The following is an 18,465-nucleotide window of genomic DNA, read 5'->3' as shown; positions in this document are numbered from 1 at the left end:
GGGGAAGTGATATTCTTGTCAAGTTTCTTTCATACTGTGATAGGAATTTTGAGGTCTTAGATATATGTTAAATGTTCATAAGTGTACCAACCAAGCACGTACATAGAAGAGGAAGCACAGGAAGACCGACCTGAAACCATTTTGATTCCCAAACTGACCAAATGTTTTCCCTGCAAGGAGGGAGGAGGGTCAGGGAGCCTTCCCATTGTCTCAGGAATTGAGTAATCAGCATTTTAATGGGTGACAGACTATCAGGAAAGGCAATCAGATAAGCTGGCAAACAGGAAAAACAACATTCAAATTTCTGTTTTAGACCACTTTTTCACTCATTCTTTTAACCCCTCCCGTGCCAAACGCTTATACCCCGCCAATATGTGCCAGCGGGGCTCATCCTCAGTCGTGCTGCGCCACAACAACCCGCGTTAAACCGCGCTTAAAAGGAACCGCTTCTTGCGTTTCCGTTCCCACCAGAGCCAATATTCAGCGAACACCCGGAGTACTTCCGCCGACGTTTTCCGGTCGGCACCGGAAGTAGCGCGGGTTGCTGACCGGAGCGCTTTCTCTGCCGCAACGCTCCCTCCCTGACGGTGTGCGTTCCTCTCGCCTTCGCTCCGAAAGCCTCGCCATGTCCTACCCGGCGGAGGATTACGAAGAGGTACCGGCCTCGCCTGCTCACTCCCCACCCGGGGTCTTGGTCGGGGGGCGGAAATAACTCGCCTGGCCGGTCTTGTGGGTGCGAGGGCAGCGTAGCTGGCCTTGGGAGGCGGCGAGGGTGGTTTTTGCCGGGCGGCCAAGCAGCCCCAGGAAGGCGAGGCCGTGGTGTGTCGCCTTCTGGTTAGCTGGCAGTCCGCATCTGAGTAGGGAAAGGGCAAAGCATCTTATGGGTGTGCCGGGTCCCCGGGTGCAGGGCCGGATTTAGGTTTGATGAGGCCCCTAAGATACTGAAGGTAATGGGGCCCTTTATATGTCCGGCTGTCCTTTGTCAACAACAAATTGTCGCTGTTTTTTGTGTTGAATATATGCTATATGGTAATTTATGGACCTAATAGGTCCATACACAAAACAAAACACTGTTGCTGTATGTAGGTTTTATTTTATTTGATTTTGTCCTATATTTTGGAAATGTACACCCAGGTGTTTTTCCCTTTAAATTTTTTGGGGGGCCCCGAGAGAATGAGGCCCCAAGCTATAGCTTGTTTAGCTTATACATAAATCTGACACTGGTCAGGTGTGTTGATATTCTGGTCTTTCTCTGTTTTCAGGGCTCATATGATCCCTATACTTATCCAGGGGAGTATGATATGCACACAGGTGAGTCCTTTCGTTCTTATTTTATTTGTTAAAAATATGGTGGTCTGCTCTTCGTCCGTACTGATGCTAAATTGTAAGATCTTTGGGGGTTAACCCCCCCTTTTAAAAAATGTTTTTGTTATTTTCTCATCTCAGACTGTAGTACGACAACCACCAAAATCTAGTATTTTTAAACACCAGGAAACACTAGACTAGAAACAAATAAGCAGAGGAGAAGGTTAACCCACCACCCACTCCTTTCTTAAAAAAACCTGAGTAGACAGATATATGTCTTCACTTGGTGCCAAAATGGAAATGTACTTGTAACAGGAGGGCAGTCCACAAACAGGGTGCTGCTTTTGAAAAAGTGTCAATATGGAAGAAGACACATGGATCTTGCCCACTCCCAATGCAAAGTGGATGTACTACACAAGATGTTTCCATGATAATTAGGGACATTGTGGTATATGCACAGGCCAGAACTGATATCTAATAAAAGAAGGGAGTGCTTTACAAAAGTTGCTAAGGGAATTTTACCAGCGGCAAGTGCTGCATCAGAATTCTACAACATTGTTTGGAATTTTCTGTTTTGGGCCACTATGAAAAGAACCAAACTTTTTCCTGGGTTGAATTTGACAGCCCCTGTGAGAAGATTAGTTAAAGTACTTTTCTGATTAAAATTTGTATTATCCCTGTATTATCAGGGATAATTCCCTGATGGAAATTGTAACCAAACATCTGCAGCACCATTAATTCCTCATCCCTGAGGTTCTTGATGGAGGGTCCTTCCTACTTTGCTACCCGCAATGTTGTCTCTGTCTATTACAGTGGTGCCTCGCAAGACGAAAAGAATCCGTTCCGCGAGTCTCTTCGTCTTGCGTTTTTTCCGTCTTGCGAAGCAAGCCCATTAGCGGATTAGCGCGCTTAGCGGGCTTAGCAGATCAGCTGATTAGCGGCTTAGCGGATCAGCTGATAAGCGGCTTAGCGATCAGCTGCTAAGCAGCTTAGCGGATCAGCTGTTAAGCAGCTTAGCGGATCAGCTGATAAGCGGCTTAGTGGCTTGGGGAAAAGGGGGGGGGGAGGAAAAAAACCCTGCAGGAACTTGCAAGACATTTTTGTCTTGCGAAGCAAGCCCATAGGAAATTCGTTTTGCGAAGCACCTCCAAAACGGAAAACCCTTTCGTCTAGCGGGTTTTCCGTCTTGCGAGGCACTCGTCTTGCGGGGCACCACTGTAGTAGTAATTAATAGGAAAATCTTGACAGAGCAAAGTAACTATTAAACTGTTACTCAATTTGTATTCTCATATTTTATTTGGGATGAGAGGGATTAACTTGAGTTATATCTATTTACCAAATTAATGTCTTGAGACCTATTTTTTTTACTTTTTAGTAAACTTTTTTTTTTTGTTATCTGTATTTCTTGGGTTAAAAACGATCTTGCTGTTCCTGGTTTCCAGTATTCTTTTATGTAATGTGTATGGATGTTTGGAAATTAAGCATGTAAAGTAATTATGAAGGGAAGTGGGGTTCTAAGTGCCAAGTGCTTTTGAAGGTTGGAGTACAAACTGTTTCCTATTCATCTAAATCAAAAGTGGGGAAACTGTAGCCCTCCATGTGTTGTTGGACTCCAATTTCCATCAGCCCCAGCTAGCATGACAATTGGCAGAGATTATGGGACTCTGAGTTCAACAACATCTGGAATGCCACCTTGTTCTACATCTTCCTTCCTGTTTTAATATTCTTTCATCTCTTCTGTCTCACAGGAGATCCAAAACAGGATCTTGCCTATGAAAGACAGTATGAGCAGCAAACCTATCAAGTGATTCCTGAGGTGATAAAAAACTTTATCCAGTACTTTCACAAGACTGTGTCTGACTTGATTGACCAGAAAGTGTATGAGCTTCAGGCCAGTCGTGTATCTAGTGATATGATTGATCAGAAGGTTTATGAGATCCAAGACATCTATGAAAACAGGTAAGATTCAGTTTTCTCAGGGAAGTATGAAGTTTGCGAATATAAATGTCTTGTGGTATCATCGAGTCCCTCACATCAACACCTGTAAGAGAATGAATAATTCATGGGACAAAAATGCACAGCAGTTGCCTTATTTATAAATTCTGGGAAGTTAGCTGAGGTTTGTGTAGGAAGTTGGTTTATATTGTTGGTCCAATCATGCAACTAGCCTAGTTCTGTTTATTCTGGCAAAACATCTCAGGTAGTGGCTGTCCAAGATCTCTGGCAGATTGTTTTCTAAGCCATCATACTGAGGATCTTTTTAAGCAGAGATGCTTGGAATTGAACTTGGGTGTTTCTGTGCTGCAGAGCTATAGTCCTTACGGAAGAAGACTTTTTCATTCCATTCTGAAGGGGGTCCTTCAGGTCTCACCAACAGACATGTGTAAATGAAAAGTCTTGCTATTGCTGTCTATAGATGGTAGATTTCTTTCTCCCATCAAATCAGTAATCCATATTTACATATGCTTGATTTAAAAAATTGGGAAAAGCAATGCATGTTGCAGCAGCAATGACTTAATGGCTATTGACCATGTTGTGTCTTGGTTTCTTTAGTGCTGATGAGGGAGGAACTTGAGTTACTAAACATTTTTGTGTGTTGCAGTTGGACCAAATTGACAGAAAGATTCTTTAAAAACACACCATGGCCAGAGGCAGAGGCTATTGCACCGCAGGTTGGAAATGGTAAGTATTTTCATTTCCCTTGGTCAGCTTAATAAGGAAAAGTAATGGGGAGCTTGCGGCCCTCCAGAACTGATGGAGCTCTGGAGGGCTGCAGGTTCTCTTATCACTTCGTTAAGGTAAAGACTCATTGTGGCCTTTGTCATACATTGGAACAGTTAACCTATTATTAAAAATAAATAGAAATGGAACCATGACAGTTTGGGCATTTGCAGTGAGTGGAAGCAAGCTTTACTCTGTGTTGCATTTTCACCTGGGCCCCACTTATGCTTGGAAATGCTTAGTTGTGTTTGACACCTGTGATAAAGTTATTCTGTATTGTAATGGCCGATTGGCCGACAATTAATTCAACTGCATTAATTTAACTGCAAAAAGTTAGATTGGGGAGGTGGTAGGAAAAGAGACCAAAGGCATCTGCACTATGTAATCTAGATACTTATGACCACCATTGTGTGGGTTCTAAGAAACTTGTTTATGATTGGTCACAAAGGAGCCTTTAGATTATGTCTAGATCCTTTAATATTGCAGATTCCTACTTCTTTCATAAATGTCCGAGCGCAGAGAAGAGAGTTTTTAATTGATGGTAATTTTGAGAGAAACACTTTCCTCTCTTTTTCATCATACTTTATTTCCCCAAGCTTTATTCTGTTACGTTCCTACTGCACCTTTTCTGTCTTATTACTGCTGTTGATTGGAAAGGTTTATGCATCTAGATGTGGTTTTGATCTTGTTTGGTTGTTCTGTATCAGCCTTCACCAACTCCTCCAAATATTTTGGATTTGTTGTTGTTGTTGTTACTAACGTTATCATTATTATCACCTTTTCCCCCAATGGGACCCTCCTGCCATCAGCCCCAGCCAGGTTGGTGAGCAGCGGGTTGGCAAAAGTTGTTTGAAATTGAATCAATTCTTTGGGTGAAAAAATAGGATGCAAATATTTTAAATAAGATAATACATCTATTTTTTCTTGAAGATGCTGTCTTCCTGATTTTGTACAAGGAGCTGTATTATAGACACATCTATGCTAAAGTCAGTGTAAGTACTGTGATGGAAAGTGAATTGACTTATTCAGTTGCTTATCCACCTTGAATCCCTGGGTTGTCTTGACTTGGGCTTATCATTAGCTGAGATGCTCAGCTAGTATTTGAAGCCCAGAAAATTAAACTCCTAAGCTATATTCCATCTCAACTCTGATTCTTTTTTTAATTACAGGGTGGTCCATCTTTGGAACAAAGATTTGAGTCATATTACAACTACTGCAATCTATTCAACTATATTCTCAGTGAGTTATTAGGATCTATATATGTAACTTCTTTCTTTTATTGTGAAAGAGAAAACAAGGATAATTTATATACCGGGGTGGGTTTAATCAACCTAGAATGCTATCCTACCCACGCACAAAACAATGTTGGTGGCTGTTTAGCTGAACTTTTCTGTCCAGCAGATACTTTTATGTTTAATCCCCCTCACCCACTCACACATACTGAAAGCAATGGGGGCAATTAGCTATGTCACCTCAAGTCAGGTACAGCTAAGGACCTAAATTGGGCCCCTCTTGGGGGAACAGAGCAGCTGTGGATCCATAGCCAGCTCTGCTCCAACCCAGAATGCCCTGTTGTGAAGCACTATTCTTTCTACCACTTGTGGGAATACTACCAACGGTAGCTTTTCATCTGCCAGTCTCTCTGTGCATGCAGGTTGCTCCCTCCAGCAGACAACATCAAGGGGGTTTTATTGCTCTTTCAGTCTCTGAAGCGCTATAAATTCTTTGTGAATGTTCTTCTCTAGATGCAGATGGACCAGCTCCCCTGGAACTGCCCAACCAGTGGCTCTGGGATATCATAGATGAATTCATCTATCAGGTGCAGTAGCTTTAAGTTTGGGATTTGTGTTCTTTCTCTATGCACAAACTATTGGAGGTGAACATAAATAATGACCCAGTTTTCTCCAACATTGTTCTCTGTATTCCTTCACAGTTCCAGTCCTTCAGTCAGTACCGCTGCAAGACAGCCAAGAAGTCAGATGAAGAAATTGATTTCTTGCGTTCAAACCCCAAGATCTGGAATGTCCACAGTGTTCTCAATGTGCTGCATTCCCTGGTGGACAAATCCAACATCAATCGGCAACTAGAGGTCTACACTAGTGGAGGTAAGAAGGAATCAAAGGTGTATGTTAAAGAGAGAATAGAAGTGGTTCCAGGTTGTGGTGTGAAGGCACATGAAGAACCATGCATTCACCACAATGTGTTGGTTTCCATGATCAAGGAAAGGCAACATATAAACAGATTAAATAATAAAACAAAGCCTTATTCCCTGAGTTCCTGCCTGATTGGAAACCTGTAGAGGCTGTAAGTTCTCTTGTATAAACTCACTTGTATAAAACCAGCTCTGTATGTGTGTAGTTTTCTACAAGTAACATAATTTGTTGTGGTTTTATCCTCCAATACCTTTATTAGTATTCTTTCTGCAGAATCCTATCACTGAGAGGCTTTGAGCTATAGCTCTCCTTATCTGTGTGATAGGTACAGTTTAATCCGCAAGCCTGTTAAGATAATTCTATCCTGCTCACTTTATTTACATGAAGCTAAATAGTCTTAAATCTAATGCTTGGGTTTAGCCAGTGTGTAGATTAGCCAGGAAGGAAACTGCATTTTGAATATATTTGTTTAGTTTTGTAGGTCTTTTAATCAAACATGAGTCTTAGCAGTTTACATAATAGTATAAGATACTCATTTTAAAAAAACACAAAAACAGCAGACTATAAATGATAAGATGAAAAACAAATATACATAAAACAATCATCAGTTCATAAAAACAATTTACTAGTGGTAAATTACTTCAGTTGGATTGGTAAAGTGCATGCTTGAGATTGCATAATATGGATCATTTTCATTCCAATGCATTTATAGTGCAGTTTTCATCAGGTTTACCCAGAAGTCTTGCTGAGTTCAGTGAGTTTACTGAGTGCCTAACCATGTCTTCTCAGAAGTAGTTGAATTTAATGGGGTTTACTTCCAAGTAAGTGGGGTTAGGGCGGCAGCCTTAGGTTGTAATTCAAGGTGGGGAAGCTGTGGCCCTCCAGATGCTGTGGGACTCTGGTTCTATCCACCCTTGTTTACATGGTCAGTGATCAAGGATGATGGGATTTTTACTCCATCAACATCTGGAGGCCCACTGGTTTCCCACTCCTGACATTATGCTTTGCATACTTACTTGAAAGTAATCCCAATTGAAATCATTGGTTTTATTTCTGAATAAAAATAGATCAGGCTCTTTGTTCCTTACTCTTACATTTTTATATATGTTGAAACTGATTTTTTTTACTCCATTTGTGTATACTGATGCAGTAGTGACTGTAAGTACAAAACCAGAGGATGGTGCTTATTTCGGATAGATTAATGTGCACAGTAGGGATGTTTGTTCAGACGGGAGGATCTGATTCTTTTAATGTCTCAGTGGAACTAGTAAATTCTCAAACTCCTGTAAGAGTTCTTAAAACACTTTCAGTTCTTGATTTAGCCTTTACTACCATAGATGAATCCAAATAAACTATTTCAGTATGGAAAGTCTGATCAAGCTGATTATAAAACATGCCGAAGGTTGCATTTGGTCTCTTCTCCCCTGTCCTGCTATAGAATGCACAGTGGTACTTTGAAATTCTAATACTATTTTCCTCCCCTAGGTGACCCTGAGAGTGTAGCTGGAGAATATGGCCGCCATTCTCTCTATAAGATGTTGGGCTATTTCAGTCTTGTGGGCTTGCTGCGCCTCCATTCACTCCTTGGAGATTACTATCAAGCCATCAAGGTTCTGGAGAACATTGAACTTAACAAGAAGGTAACGGAGCACAGGACTCAAATCCTGCCAGATGCTAGAGCATTAAAATAGAACATTCCTTTTCTCTTCTTGGGTGTTACACTCATTTTTGTTGTTGAGGAATCCTCTGGATTTCAAGGAGCTTTGTGCACCTAATGATTTCTGAATGCTCTTCTCTCCTATGCTGTCATGTGTGTCAAATATAAATCTCTGCCGCCCCATTTAAATGCTGTGTGTACAGCCATTTTGTGTAAATGGAGGGTACTGTGAAAAATCCTTTGTTTTCAGTTCCTTGCACAGTCAAAATTTTGGGGTTTGAGAATCCAGCTCTTCTGAAAAAAACCTTTTTTGCTCTCCAAATTAGAGGTGTATATTTGAAAATATGCAAAGAATCTCCTTCAAAGCATCTGTTTTGTCATTTTCTTTAATTCCCTGAGTTAATATTCTGAAGTACCCAAATGCTAGGTGTCCTCTTATCTTGGTTGTTGTATCCTTTGCACCATGATGCTATTTCTGTACTTCTCCAATATCATTCAGAGGCCCAAGAGCATGTTTCTGAGAAGGCAAGCTACAAATATGACCTGCCCATTTCTCTATGTTGCCAGTTCTGTTTTCCACATCAGGAATTACCTGCTCTCTCCCTAGTACCCTTTCCCGAATGCCATGCTTCTCTCTCATTCATATATATACAATCATCCTTGAGCATCTGGTCCTAAATAAAGCAGGCATGTCGTGTACACACAAACATGCTGGTCTCAATAAAAGCAGATAAATCTATCAAAGTGTTAATTGCATTGTCAGCCATTGTGACCAAGTACATTGAATTGAGAACACAACATGGGATCTTAGCACTGAGGAAGTGTCAAGTGTAAATGTTTTTACATCTGCAGGAAAATAGGCACACCCCATTCCCCTTTTTCATGCTGAAAAATAAATAAATTGGAAATTTTGTTCAGGTTTGTTAGTAAATCAAATAAAATGTTACACCTATTAGAAAGGCAACAGACATGCCCAGTGTAAAACTGGAATAAATAATATATTAAGCCCCAAGCCTGGTTTAAAAAGATAGCACGGAGCTGCACTGTTGTACCACTTCAGGATTACCACTGATCCCCTTTCTAACATAAAGAACTTGAGCAGAATTCCTCCACCATATCCTTTGGAAGAAAGCTGTCCTCAGTAGTGATTGAAAATTATTTTTTCCAGGCATCTCACTTGAATCTTTTCCCTTCCCAGAGTATGTATTCACGTGTGCCAGAGTGCCAGGTCACGACCTATTATTACGTCGGCTTTGCATACCTCATGATGCGACGCTACCAAGATGCCATCCGTGTCTTTGCAAATATCCTCCTGTATATTCAGAGGACCAAGAGCATGTTCCAGAGGACAACATACAAGTATGAGATGGTAAGGTGCCCTGAAGCCACATGGTAAACAGTTGCTTGTTCCTTCTGTTCTGAGCGCCTTTTCTTGATGCTTTTGATTATTTCCTCCCAGGCATAGACCAAATTTGTACACAATGCTAAACTATTATTTGTTTGAACTTCCATTTGTCCAATTAACCACAAGTTGTCTCACAAACAGGCAGACAAGTCATGACTTGTTTCTCTAAAGTATGGCTTGTTTTCCAGCTGCCCTTGACTTTTGTAGCATGGTAAGCTGGTGAGGTGGCGCCAGGTGAGCTCCTGTTGCTTGGTCCCTGCTCCTGCCAACCTAGCAGTTCGAAAGCACGTCAATGTGCAAGTAGATAAACAGGTACTGCTCCTGCGGGAAGGTAAACGCGTTTCCGTGTGCTGCTCTGGTCCACCAGAAGCAACTTAGTCATCCTGGCCACATGACCCGGAAGCTGTCTGCAGACAAATGCTGGCTCCCTCGGCCAGTAAAGCGAGATGAGCTCCGCAACCCCAGTGTCGACCATCACTGGACTTAACGGTCAGGGGTCAGCAAACTTTTTCAGCAGGGGGCCAGTCCACTGTCCCTCAGACCTTGTGGGGGGCCAGACTATAATTTGAAGCAAAATATGAACGAATTCCTATGCCCCACAAGTAACCCAGAGATGCATTTTAAATAAAAGGACACATTCTACTCATGTAGAAACACCAGGCAGGCCCCACAAATAACCCAGAGATGCATTTTAAATAAAAGGGCACATTCTACTCATGTAAAAACATGCTGATTCCCAAACCATCCGCAGGCCGGATTTAGAAGGTGATTGGGCTGGATCCGGCCCCTGGGCCTTAGTTTGCCTACCCATGAACTAGGACTTTGCATCATGGTTTGTTGGCAGAAAATAAGCCTTGCTTAGTCTGCTGGGCTGGGTTTGCACGTTCAGACAACCATAGTTAGGCTAAATAAACTATGTCTTAGCGCTACGTGTAAAACAAACCATGCTCCTCTACGTCCAGAGTAATTTAATGCATTGTCTACCCAGAAGTAACTCCCATTGTATTTAATTGGACTACACCAAAATCACTGCTTTATTCTTTCTAGCCTCCAGTGTTCTAACCAGATTATCGTTCCCCCCCCCCCCTTTTTAAAAAAAAACAACAACACCATTTTATATTACCTGCAGTTAAGCCTGATTTGGCCACAGACTTACTGGCCTTCCTGGGACCTATATCTTCATCCAGAAGGCAACTGATTAAATTTTTCAGGAGCCAGTTTCTCCCTGGCTCCTTGCTGTCTGCCCCAAATACATCAAAATTAGTCTTCACCTTCAAGGCTTTCTTCTGCTAATCTGACCTTGTCTCTTGTTACATTGCTCACACACTTTCCCTTGCCATTAATACCAGCTGTGATGTTCTCTCTGTGTGTGTATCCACCACCCCCCTTCACTGTATTAATCCTACTTGCAATAGTAGGAGCCAATTTTGAAACGGCTTCATCATTGTGATCTGCCAAAATGATCTGCCAGAACTGTTGCTCTCTTTATTGAGTTTGTTCTCTGGATCCCTAAAACCAGTAAGTCAGTATAGGGTATCACGAATGATGAATCTTTGGGTGTAATTGCCCCACTCAGGCTTATTTGCAGCGTTTCAGTCAGCTAGCAATCTGTGAGTACAGTGGCCTTAAACCTCACTGCTTCATTCTATAGTATTTTAGAAGATTTTATAGTACCTGCAGGACTCACATCTTCTGCCAAACTCCTCCAGAATGCAGCTGATTAAATCTTTCAGGAGTCAGGGTGCAACTCAACACAGGCCATTCCGCTTCTGGTTATTACCTGTCTCATTGTAGTGGGAAGAGTCAGTTTGGAATGCTATTATCATATCCGTAGGTACTCCAGGTTCTCTGTCCAGAATAAACTGTACAAATTAAACTTGTTTACCAAAATTGCATGTATCTACTTTAAAGCTCAGTTCAGTAACATTTGTTTTGTGTGGGGAACTGAAGGGTGAGGAAGGGAAGTAATAGAGAGTAATAATAGGTGGGAAATAGCCGGAGGAAGCTTTCTTGACATCCTCCCCCCTCGGACAACATATTTCTAGGCTTCTCCCTGTGGGTTAGTAACATGATTGTCTTTTATAATAATGCACCATTATATTTGCTTAGGTTCACATAGTAATATTGTAGAAAATGTTTCATGTACATTATCTCAGTAATTTTTACAACAGCCCTGTAGATCAGTATCATTATTCCTGTTCTGCAGCTGGGAGGAAGAGACTCAAAAGATTGATTTATTACATTTCTATCCAAGGGAAGAGAGGAATAACAAATTTGCAAAATAATACACTTTATTCTGTGTATTTTATACTAGCAGCCTCATATCCAGCACTGCTCAGAAATTCTAAGAAACCAAAAAAATCAGTGCAGTTTTGAAAGGTTCGGTCTGCCATATTGATTCAAAACTGCATCCAATTGTATCCAAACATAAATGCAAATGTGCACTTGGATCTTGGGAACATTCATGCAAAATTTAGTTTCTTAAAATATATGGCAGATAAGACATATTGAAAACATTTTAAAAACATTAATAACACCTAGAAATCTCTAAGCAGTGGCTTACCTAAGGCTACCAAGAGAGTATGATCCTAAAGCGCTCCTAATTGGCATTTCTGAAGTTGTCACTCTTCAGTTACCAGTGCAAGGGCACATAGGCCTTACTATGGAAATGCAGGGTAAGAGTGACTCCGTTGCCTGAATCCGTGTAGCGAAATGGCCAATGGCAGCTTCCAGTTTAATCCTGGCAGTTCAGGCTGTGTGCCTGTCTATTCTGTTTTGGTCTCCATGAAAGTTACCTGTCAAAGCAGAGGTGAGATTTGACTGGAGACTTCCGTCACTCAGACTTTTGGCCACTGCGCTGCACAAGTCCTTACGTGGAGATTTGAAAACACAGAGCGGAGTGTTTCTATCAAGCTTTCTTTGTGTCGCAGATCAACAAACAAAATGAGCAGATGCACGCCCTGCTGGCCATTGCGCTCACCATGTACCCTATGCGCATCGACGAAAGCATCCACCTGCAGCTCCGAGAGAAATACGGGGACAAGATGCTGCGCATGCAGAAAGGCGACCCTCAGGTGTACGAAGAGCTCTTCAGCTACGCCTGCCCCAAGTTCCTCTCCCCTGTGGTCCCCAACTATGACAACGTTCACCCCAACTACCACAAGGAGCCTTTCCTGCAGCAGCTGAAGGTCTTTGCCGATGAGGTCCAGCAGCAGGCCCAGCTATCTACCATCCGCAGCTTCCTGAAGCTCTACACCACTATGCCGGTTGCCAAGCTAGCCGGCTTCCTGGACCTGACAGAGCAGGAGTTCCGTATCCAGTTGCTCGTCTTCAAACACAAAATGAAGAACCTGGTCTGGACCAGCGGCATCTCTGCCCTGGATGGCGAGTTCCAGTCTGCTTCCGAGGTGGACTTCTACATTGACAAGGTCTGTCCGTTCCCGCCTGTCTGTTCACCTCTCTCCATCCCTTACAAGAAGCTTTCCGGGTAGGTCAGATTGCATAGGTGAAGTGGGGAAGGACCATAACTCAGTGGTAGAGCATCTGCCTTGTGTGCGAAAGGGCTCTTGTTCCATCTCGGGGGTCTCCAGGTAAGGCTGAGAAAAGCTCTTGTCTGAAAGCCTGGGTTCGCTGCCACTAAGAGTAGGCAAGACAGAACTAGATGAACTAGTGGTCTAACTTGTTGGAAAGCAGCTTATTGCAGAGTTCCTAGAGCGCCCTTCTCCAGGCAGCCAGAGGTACCTGCTAGGAATGAGCTCTTCACTGCAGAGTTCCTGGAGTGGAAATGAGATTTAAGCCAGGAAAGGCAGAGGTTAGAGGCTCTCCCAAGAATAGATGCATGCTTTTAAAAAATTCATAGCGCCACCTACCATAGGAGGTACTTTGTTTTTCAGTACCATCAGCCGCCCCGCTTCCTCTCCTATTTCATTCTAAAAGCGACAAAGCTATGAATCTTGTCCCAAAGAGTTCCATTCACTCCCACCTTTAGAATTCAACTACCCTCACTCACCCAGTTTTCTCCATCAGTTTATCTTCTGCAAATACATCAGATTAAAGGCATATATATTAGTGATTATACACTAGGGATGGGAACCCTGTGGCTCTCCAGATGTTCAACTTCTAGCTCCCATGAACATCTGGAGAGCTATATCCTGATATGATATACACCATCATCAAATCAATTCCCATTCTCATCTGCTTGGATGAAGTTGTGTGTGTGTGTGTGTGTGTGTGTGTGTAATGTTATATATATAGAAACAAATCACTGATAGCCGCTTGGAATTAATAATGCATCAGCAGAATATAAACATCACAGTGTTTATGGACCAAGATAGCCAAGTATTCAGATTATTTCAAATGCCTGGGAAAAGATGTAGATCTTACCTGGCACCAAGAAGACGTTAATGTTGGCCTCACTCCTTCAGGAATGAAGGAGCCTATCTGAAAAAATATCCCTAGTTCCAGGCTAGAGTGAACTTCATACAGAGCTGTTGCCTGTTAGCACCCCTGGGCTGTTCCTTACTGTTGCCTATCTCCTGGCAGGACATGATCCACATCGCAGACACAAAGGTTGCTCGCCGCTATGGGGATTTCTTCATCCGCCAGATCCATAAGTTTGAAGAGGTAAGCTACTTGCTGAATGAGCAGGCGAAATTTACTTTCGAAACCATTTGCAAAATTTGATGGGGTGACCTATCTGCACGCTTTCAGCCAGGGTTTGAGGAAGAGCTGTGTCTGTGTGTCTGTCTCTGTACAGGAGAGAGTGAAATCTAAACAGTATTGGCATGAATGGCAGAAATGAAAACATAGATGGCAGCAGTGCCATCTATCTGTGAATGGAAGGAGTTCTCCCAATGTCACCTACCCTCTTCTGTCTCCTGCTGCTTGCAAGGGGGAACATAGTGTAGTTGTTCCAGCTCTCCGACAGAGGGCGCTGCATCACCAGGAGTCTCACCCGAGGGAATGAAAGCTCTATGAAGGGGAAATAGCCATTGTGTTGTTTTGACTCACATGGAGAGTGCCACTTTGAGCTGGGTTAACCAAAAGCACTGAGCACAGCACCACAGGTGGAAGAGTGCCTTTCTTGGTAACAGATGGGCATCATCTGCTGTACTGTGCATTACTTAAAGATATAAGAATAAGGATAAATACAAGATTTGCAGGTGAGCAGTAAGTTAAGGGTTGAGTTTTTTTAAGATTGCTAGGTTAGGGATTAGGGAAAGAACTGGGAATATGTAGCACAGAATGTCGGAGAGGCAGAGATAGTAGTAGAGTGGTATTCGGCATTCTAAAATGCAGTCCAAGAAAGCAAAAATACATTGAAGGAAGATTCTGGATACAGGTTTTATGCAGCCTACTTGAGTCTGGCTGGCTGCTTCCCAACAGCAAGAACATGGACAGGGCATGATTTTGTTTAAGACTGGGCATATGGGTAGGGGTGGGGAGCCTGTGGCCCTCCAAATTTTTGGATTATAACTCTGATTTTCCCTGTCTGTCGGCTCGGGCTGATGGGAGTTAAAAGTCCAACAGCACTGGAGGGCCACAAGTTAGATTAGGGGAGCCTTTTGCTGCCTGTTACTTAATACTAAATTACTCAATATCCTTGCAATCCTTTGCAACTTACGCAGTTATGCAAACTTCTATTTGATGTTCAACTCTTCTGTGTTCTGACCTCAAAACTTGGTAGGGTCTAAGTGGTTTAATTTCCCCCATGTCTGCACTTGGCATTCTTGCATGGTGCCCAAATCCTTGAGTGAAAAATGCAAAATTCAGATAGTACCGTGTGTGTGTGTGTGTGTGTGTGTTTTTCTAGCCTGCCCCCAAGAATTCCCTTGTAATTAGATGTCTGTCTCTTTCAGTTGAATCGCACTCTGAAAAAGATGGGCCAAAGACCTTGAAAGTCGTCTTGAACTCGTCATCAACCGCCTGGTTCTTTCTGTTAAGTGGGCAAGCGGGGGGTGGGGAGAGAGAATGAGCTAAGAATTTTGGAATTTTCTGTAGGGCTCTGCAGTTTTTACTTGGATAGCAGACAGCTGAGCTCATATAAAAGGACTAAGAAATCTAATTAAATGAGTGAAATATCTCTTGTGTCTCTGGAGTTCTAGTTCATTTGTCCCTTCAGGGGGAGGTGGCCAATTTCGTAGCTTCTTTTGATATCTTAACTAAGCCTGTGGAGAGCACCCACTTCCACTCTGTGAGAGGTGTGTCGGGATAGCTGACAGACAGAGCACACATGAGGACACTGAGACAGTCGTCCACTACTTTGAAAAGTGATCCGTAGATGCTGTCCTTTTTTCTTTTTCTTTTTTAAGAAACAACCTACAATGAAAAGATTGCACCTGCCCTTTCCCCTGTTGCTTTGTTTCCTAACATAGGAAGGGGACCTGACATGCTGTATACTGTTGAAAGAAAGGGCTCGGCTATATCTCTCCTAGGCATTTCTAGGCTGTCATGTGAGTTCAATCCAATTTACTAGAGAGTATTATCCTGATCTCAAGCTATTCACTGCTTACCTTTCAGGGGCGTTACTATCACTAGGTGTCTTTTTGGTAAACGTACACTACGTACAGTAACAGTGGATTGTTACGAGATCTACGATATCAAATGGTTTTCAGACTTCCTTGTGTTGTATAGTTCATGCTGAAACTTACGGTTTTTACTGGTCCTTTAAAAAAGTCTTTTACAGCAGAAAATACAGCAATGAAGGTCTGAATGGCCCTTTCAGTTTCCCTTTGTATAAAATAAAAGAACCTTGCGGCTGGGGTCCTGTCGATACATATGTGACAGTAACTCCCATTGAACTCATTGGGGTTGATTTCAGAGTACTTATGCGCAGGATCAAGCTGCACAAAGCACAAATCTATCTTATTTATATTTAAATCCGATGCCAGGATAGCTTTCAGAGAGTGTAAGTGAGGGCAACAGGTGTTGGGGAAGGCTTATTGCAGTGATGGAACAATGTGCTGAAAGAACCATGAGCACATTGTTCAAGTTAGACTCCTTCCTAATTTCCCCAGCCAGGAGCAAGTATGTGAAACTGACTGCAAATAGCTTCCATCCATCCTCTCAGTGTGAGGTTAGCACCTGTTGGAAACCTTGTATGCATCCTGTAAGAGGCGTCTTATAATGAGCTCTGTTAATGCATATGCTGCAGCCTCCCAAGGATTTGCTTGAGAGAACTGTAAGTAGGCCTATGTTTATCTCTCACTTCAGAGGTTTGCCACAGAAGAGCAAAATTGGATCCTTCTCACAATTTGGCATCCTAAGAACCTGCATCTGCTCTCTGTTCCTTTTTCTTAAACGTTTTTCATTCCTGGCTGTGGAATAAGGCTTCGTAATGAATGGGTGATGCTTGAAGGCTTTGAAAGCAGTTTTGGACAGAACACAGTTGTCAGTCGCCAGTTTCTGCCTCCTGGTGAGAATTTCCTTGTACTGTCTGCTCACCTCCAAAATGGAGGGAGATATCAGATCCATATAAAACCAGAGTCCTGCAAACACTGTATTTTGCAACTTTGCTGAACACATTTCATATAACTGCTTCTTGCTGCTGGGTGATATTTATTTGAAATGCTTGTAGCAACTATTTGTACAGCCAGAGAATACTTAAACCTTCTACCGTTCTGCATAAGCCTAAATGGTATTAATGGGTGGTTGATGTACTTTGCAATGTATGATGACTCTTGACTGAAGGTCCTGTTCATTAGTCTGGGAAGATCTGTTTATATGAATGGGTGTCAGAAGCTTATGTAGTTTGCAGGACCGTTAACAAACTGGTTCTCCAACTTTGTCATAGTGAGCTTTCCAAAGAAAAAGAGAAAAGCCAATGTAACAGTTGGCTGTAGTCATGCACATAGCCTCATGATGACAGAGGGAATAGGACTACCTGCACATATATTACCATTTCAGAATGGCTAGTGCCATGTGAGACAAAAGAGGCAGAAATATTTGTTTTAGGAGATTTGCATGCTACAAAGAGTTGCAGCCTATTGTGACATACCCCCTATCCATCATGCATCAGAAGAGTTCTGTTGGATCAGGCCAAAGGCCTGTCTAGTCCTGCATCTTGTTCTCACAGTAGCCAGCCCGATGCTCATGGGAATTCTGCAATCTGAACCTGAGCAGAACAGCACCCTTCCCACCTATGATTCCCAGCAATGCATGCAGAGACATACTGTTTGTGACAATGGAGGAAAAATGTAGCTATTGATAGCCCATCCTCCATGAATTTGTGTAATCCTCTTCTAATGCCATTGAAGTGACCATCACAACCTCTGGTGGGTGTGAATTTCCTTTTTCTTTTTGAGGTGAGGCGACCAGAACTCTACCCAATATTCCAAGAGCAGTTGCACCATAGATTTTTATAATGCAGTTTATTGGCAGTTTTTCAGTTCCTTTCCAAATGATCCTTATTTCTACGTGTTGCGTTTTCAACATGTGTGATAAAAAAGAGTACAGCACACAAAGCAGCCTTTGCTTGGGGCTTAAATATGGAACTTGTGCATCTTGCACCTGTTACGCATTCCCGGGAATTTAGTAGGGAATGGCTTATGTCATGCGTTGCACACTTAAGCCACTGTGATCCCCCCACAAGCCGCTAAAGGTTAGGAGAGATTCACTCCACTCACCACAGTTGACCTCCTGGAAAGAAATCAGGCCAGTTGCTCTTTGCTGCGAGAGGAAGGCTGGGCTCCGTCAAGAGTCTGTGCCTGGCACCGACAGAAGGCAAAAGGAATTTGGAGCACGCAGCCACATCAACAGAGTCCAATTGTTGAAACGCTGGTGAAGCCTTTGTGGAGCAACATTGTTGTTGGTTCTCCTCTCCAGGCTCAGCTGCTGTGATAGATTCTGAAAGTTGGTAGCTGTTGGGTAGGTAAAACACTCTTGTCAGATCAGAAAAGAAAGTTATCATTCATGAGATTTTGGAGTGAGGCATAAAAGCAAAGGTCCATTTAAAAAAGAACTCTCCAAAATCAATCAACCAAAGTATGACTAAATAGCAACGAGCTCTTCAAGACCTCTCGTGTGAGCAAAAGGTGACGCAAAGGGGGGCGGGGACAAGGAGGTGCTGCAGAGCAACCATGCTACCAGATCAGGAAGAAGCACTTATCTCCACACCATGCCATACTGCTCCTGGCTTCATAGTTTAAACTGGGTCATTGGCCAACTCTGCGCCCGGTATTAACATGCTAGCATGGTGCCTGTTCAGACATCTGATCCCTGGCATG

At 42.7% G+C, this 18,465-nt stretch overlaps 1 protein-coding gene across 1 annotated transcript; it reads left to right on the top strand.

Annotated features, from left to right (window-relative positions):
• Positions 1–508: 508 nt before the first annotated feature.
• Positions 509–15,323, top strand: EIF3L (eukaryotic translation initiation factor 3 subunit L). Its single transcript, XM_028747316.2, has 13 exons — positions 509–655; positions 1,263–1,311; positions 3,054–3,264; positions 3,908–3,987; positions 4,957–5,018; positions 5,196–5,265; positions 5,772–5,845; positions 5,960–6,131; positions 7,665–7,819; positions 9,035–9,205; positions 12,172–12,669; positions 13,784–13,864; positions 15,100–15,323. Exons 1-13 carry the CDS (start codon positions 626–628, stop codon positions 15,136–15,138), a joined length of 1,692 nt encoding a protein of 563 aa, XP_028603149.1. The 5' UTR covers positions 509–625; the 3' UTR covers positions 15,139–15,323.
• The last annotated feature ends 3,142 nt before the right edge of the window (positions 15,324–18,465 follow it).

Source organism: Podarcis muralis, chromosome 10 (assembly GCF_964188315.1).
Source record: "Podarcis muralis chromosome 10, rPodMur119.hap1.1, whole genome shotgun sequence".
In the NCBI taxonomy this organism is placed as follows: Eukaryota; Metazoa; Chordata; class Lepidosauria; order Squamata; family Lacertidae; genus Podarcis; species Podarcis muralis.
Note: the sequence above shows the minus strand (reverse complement) of the source record. Positions and strands in the feature narration are given on the sequence as shown.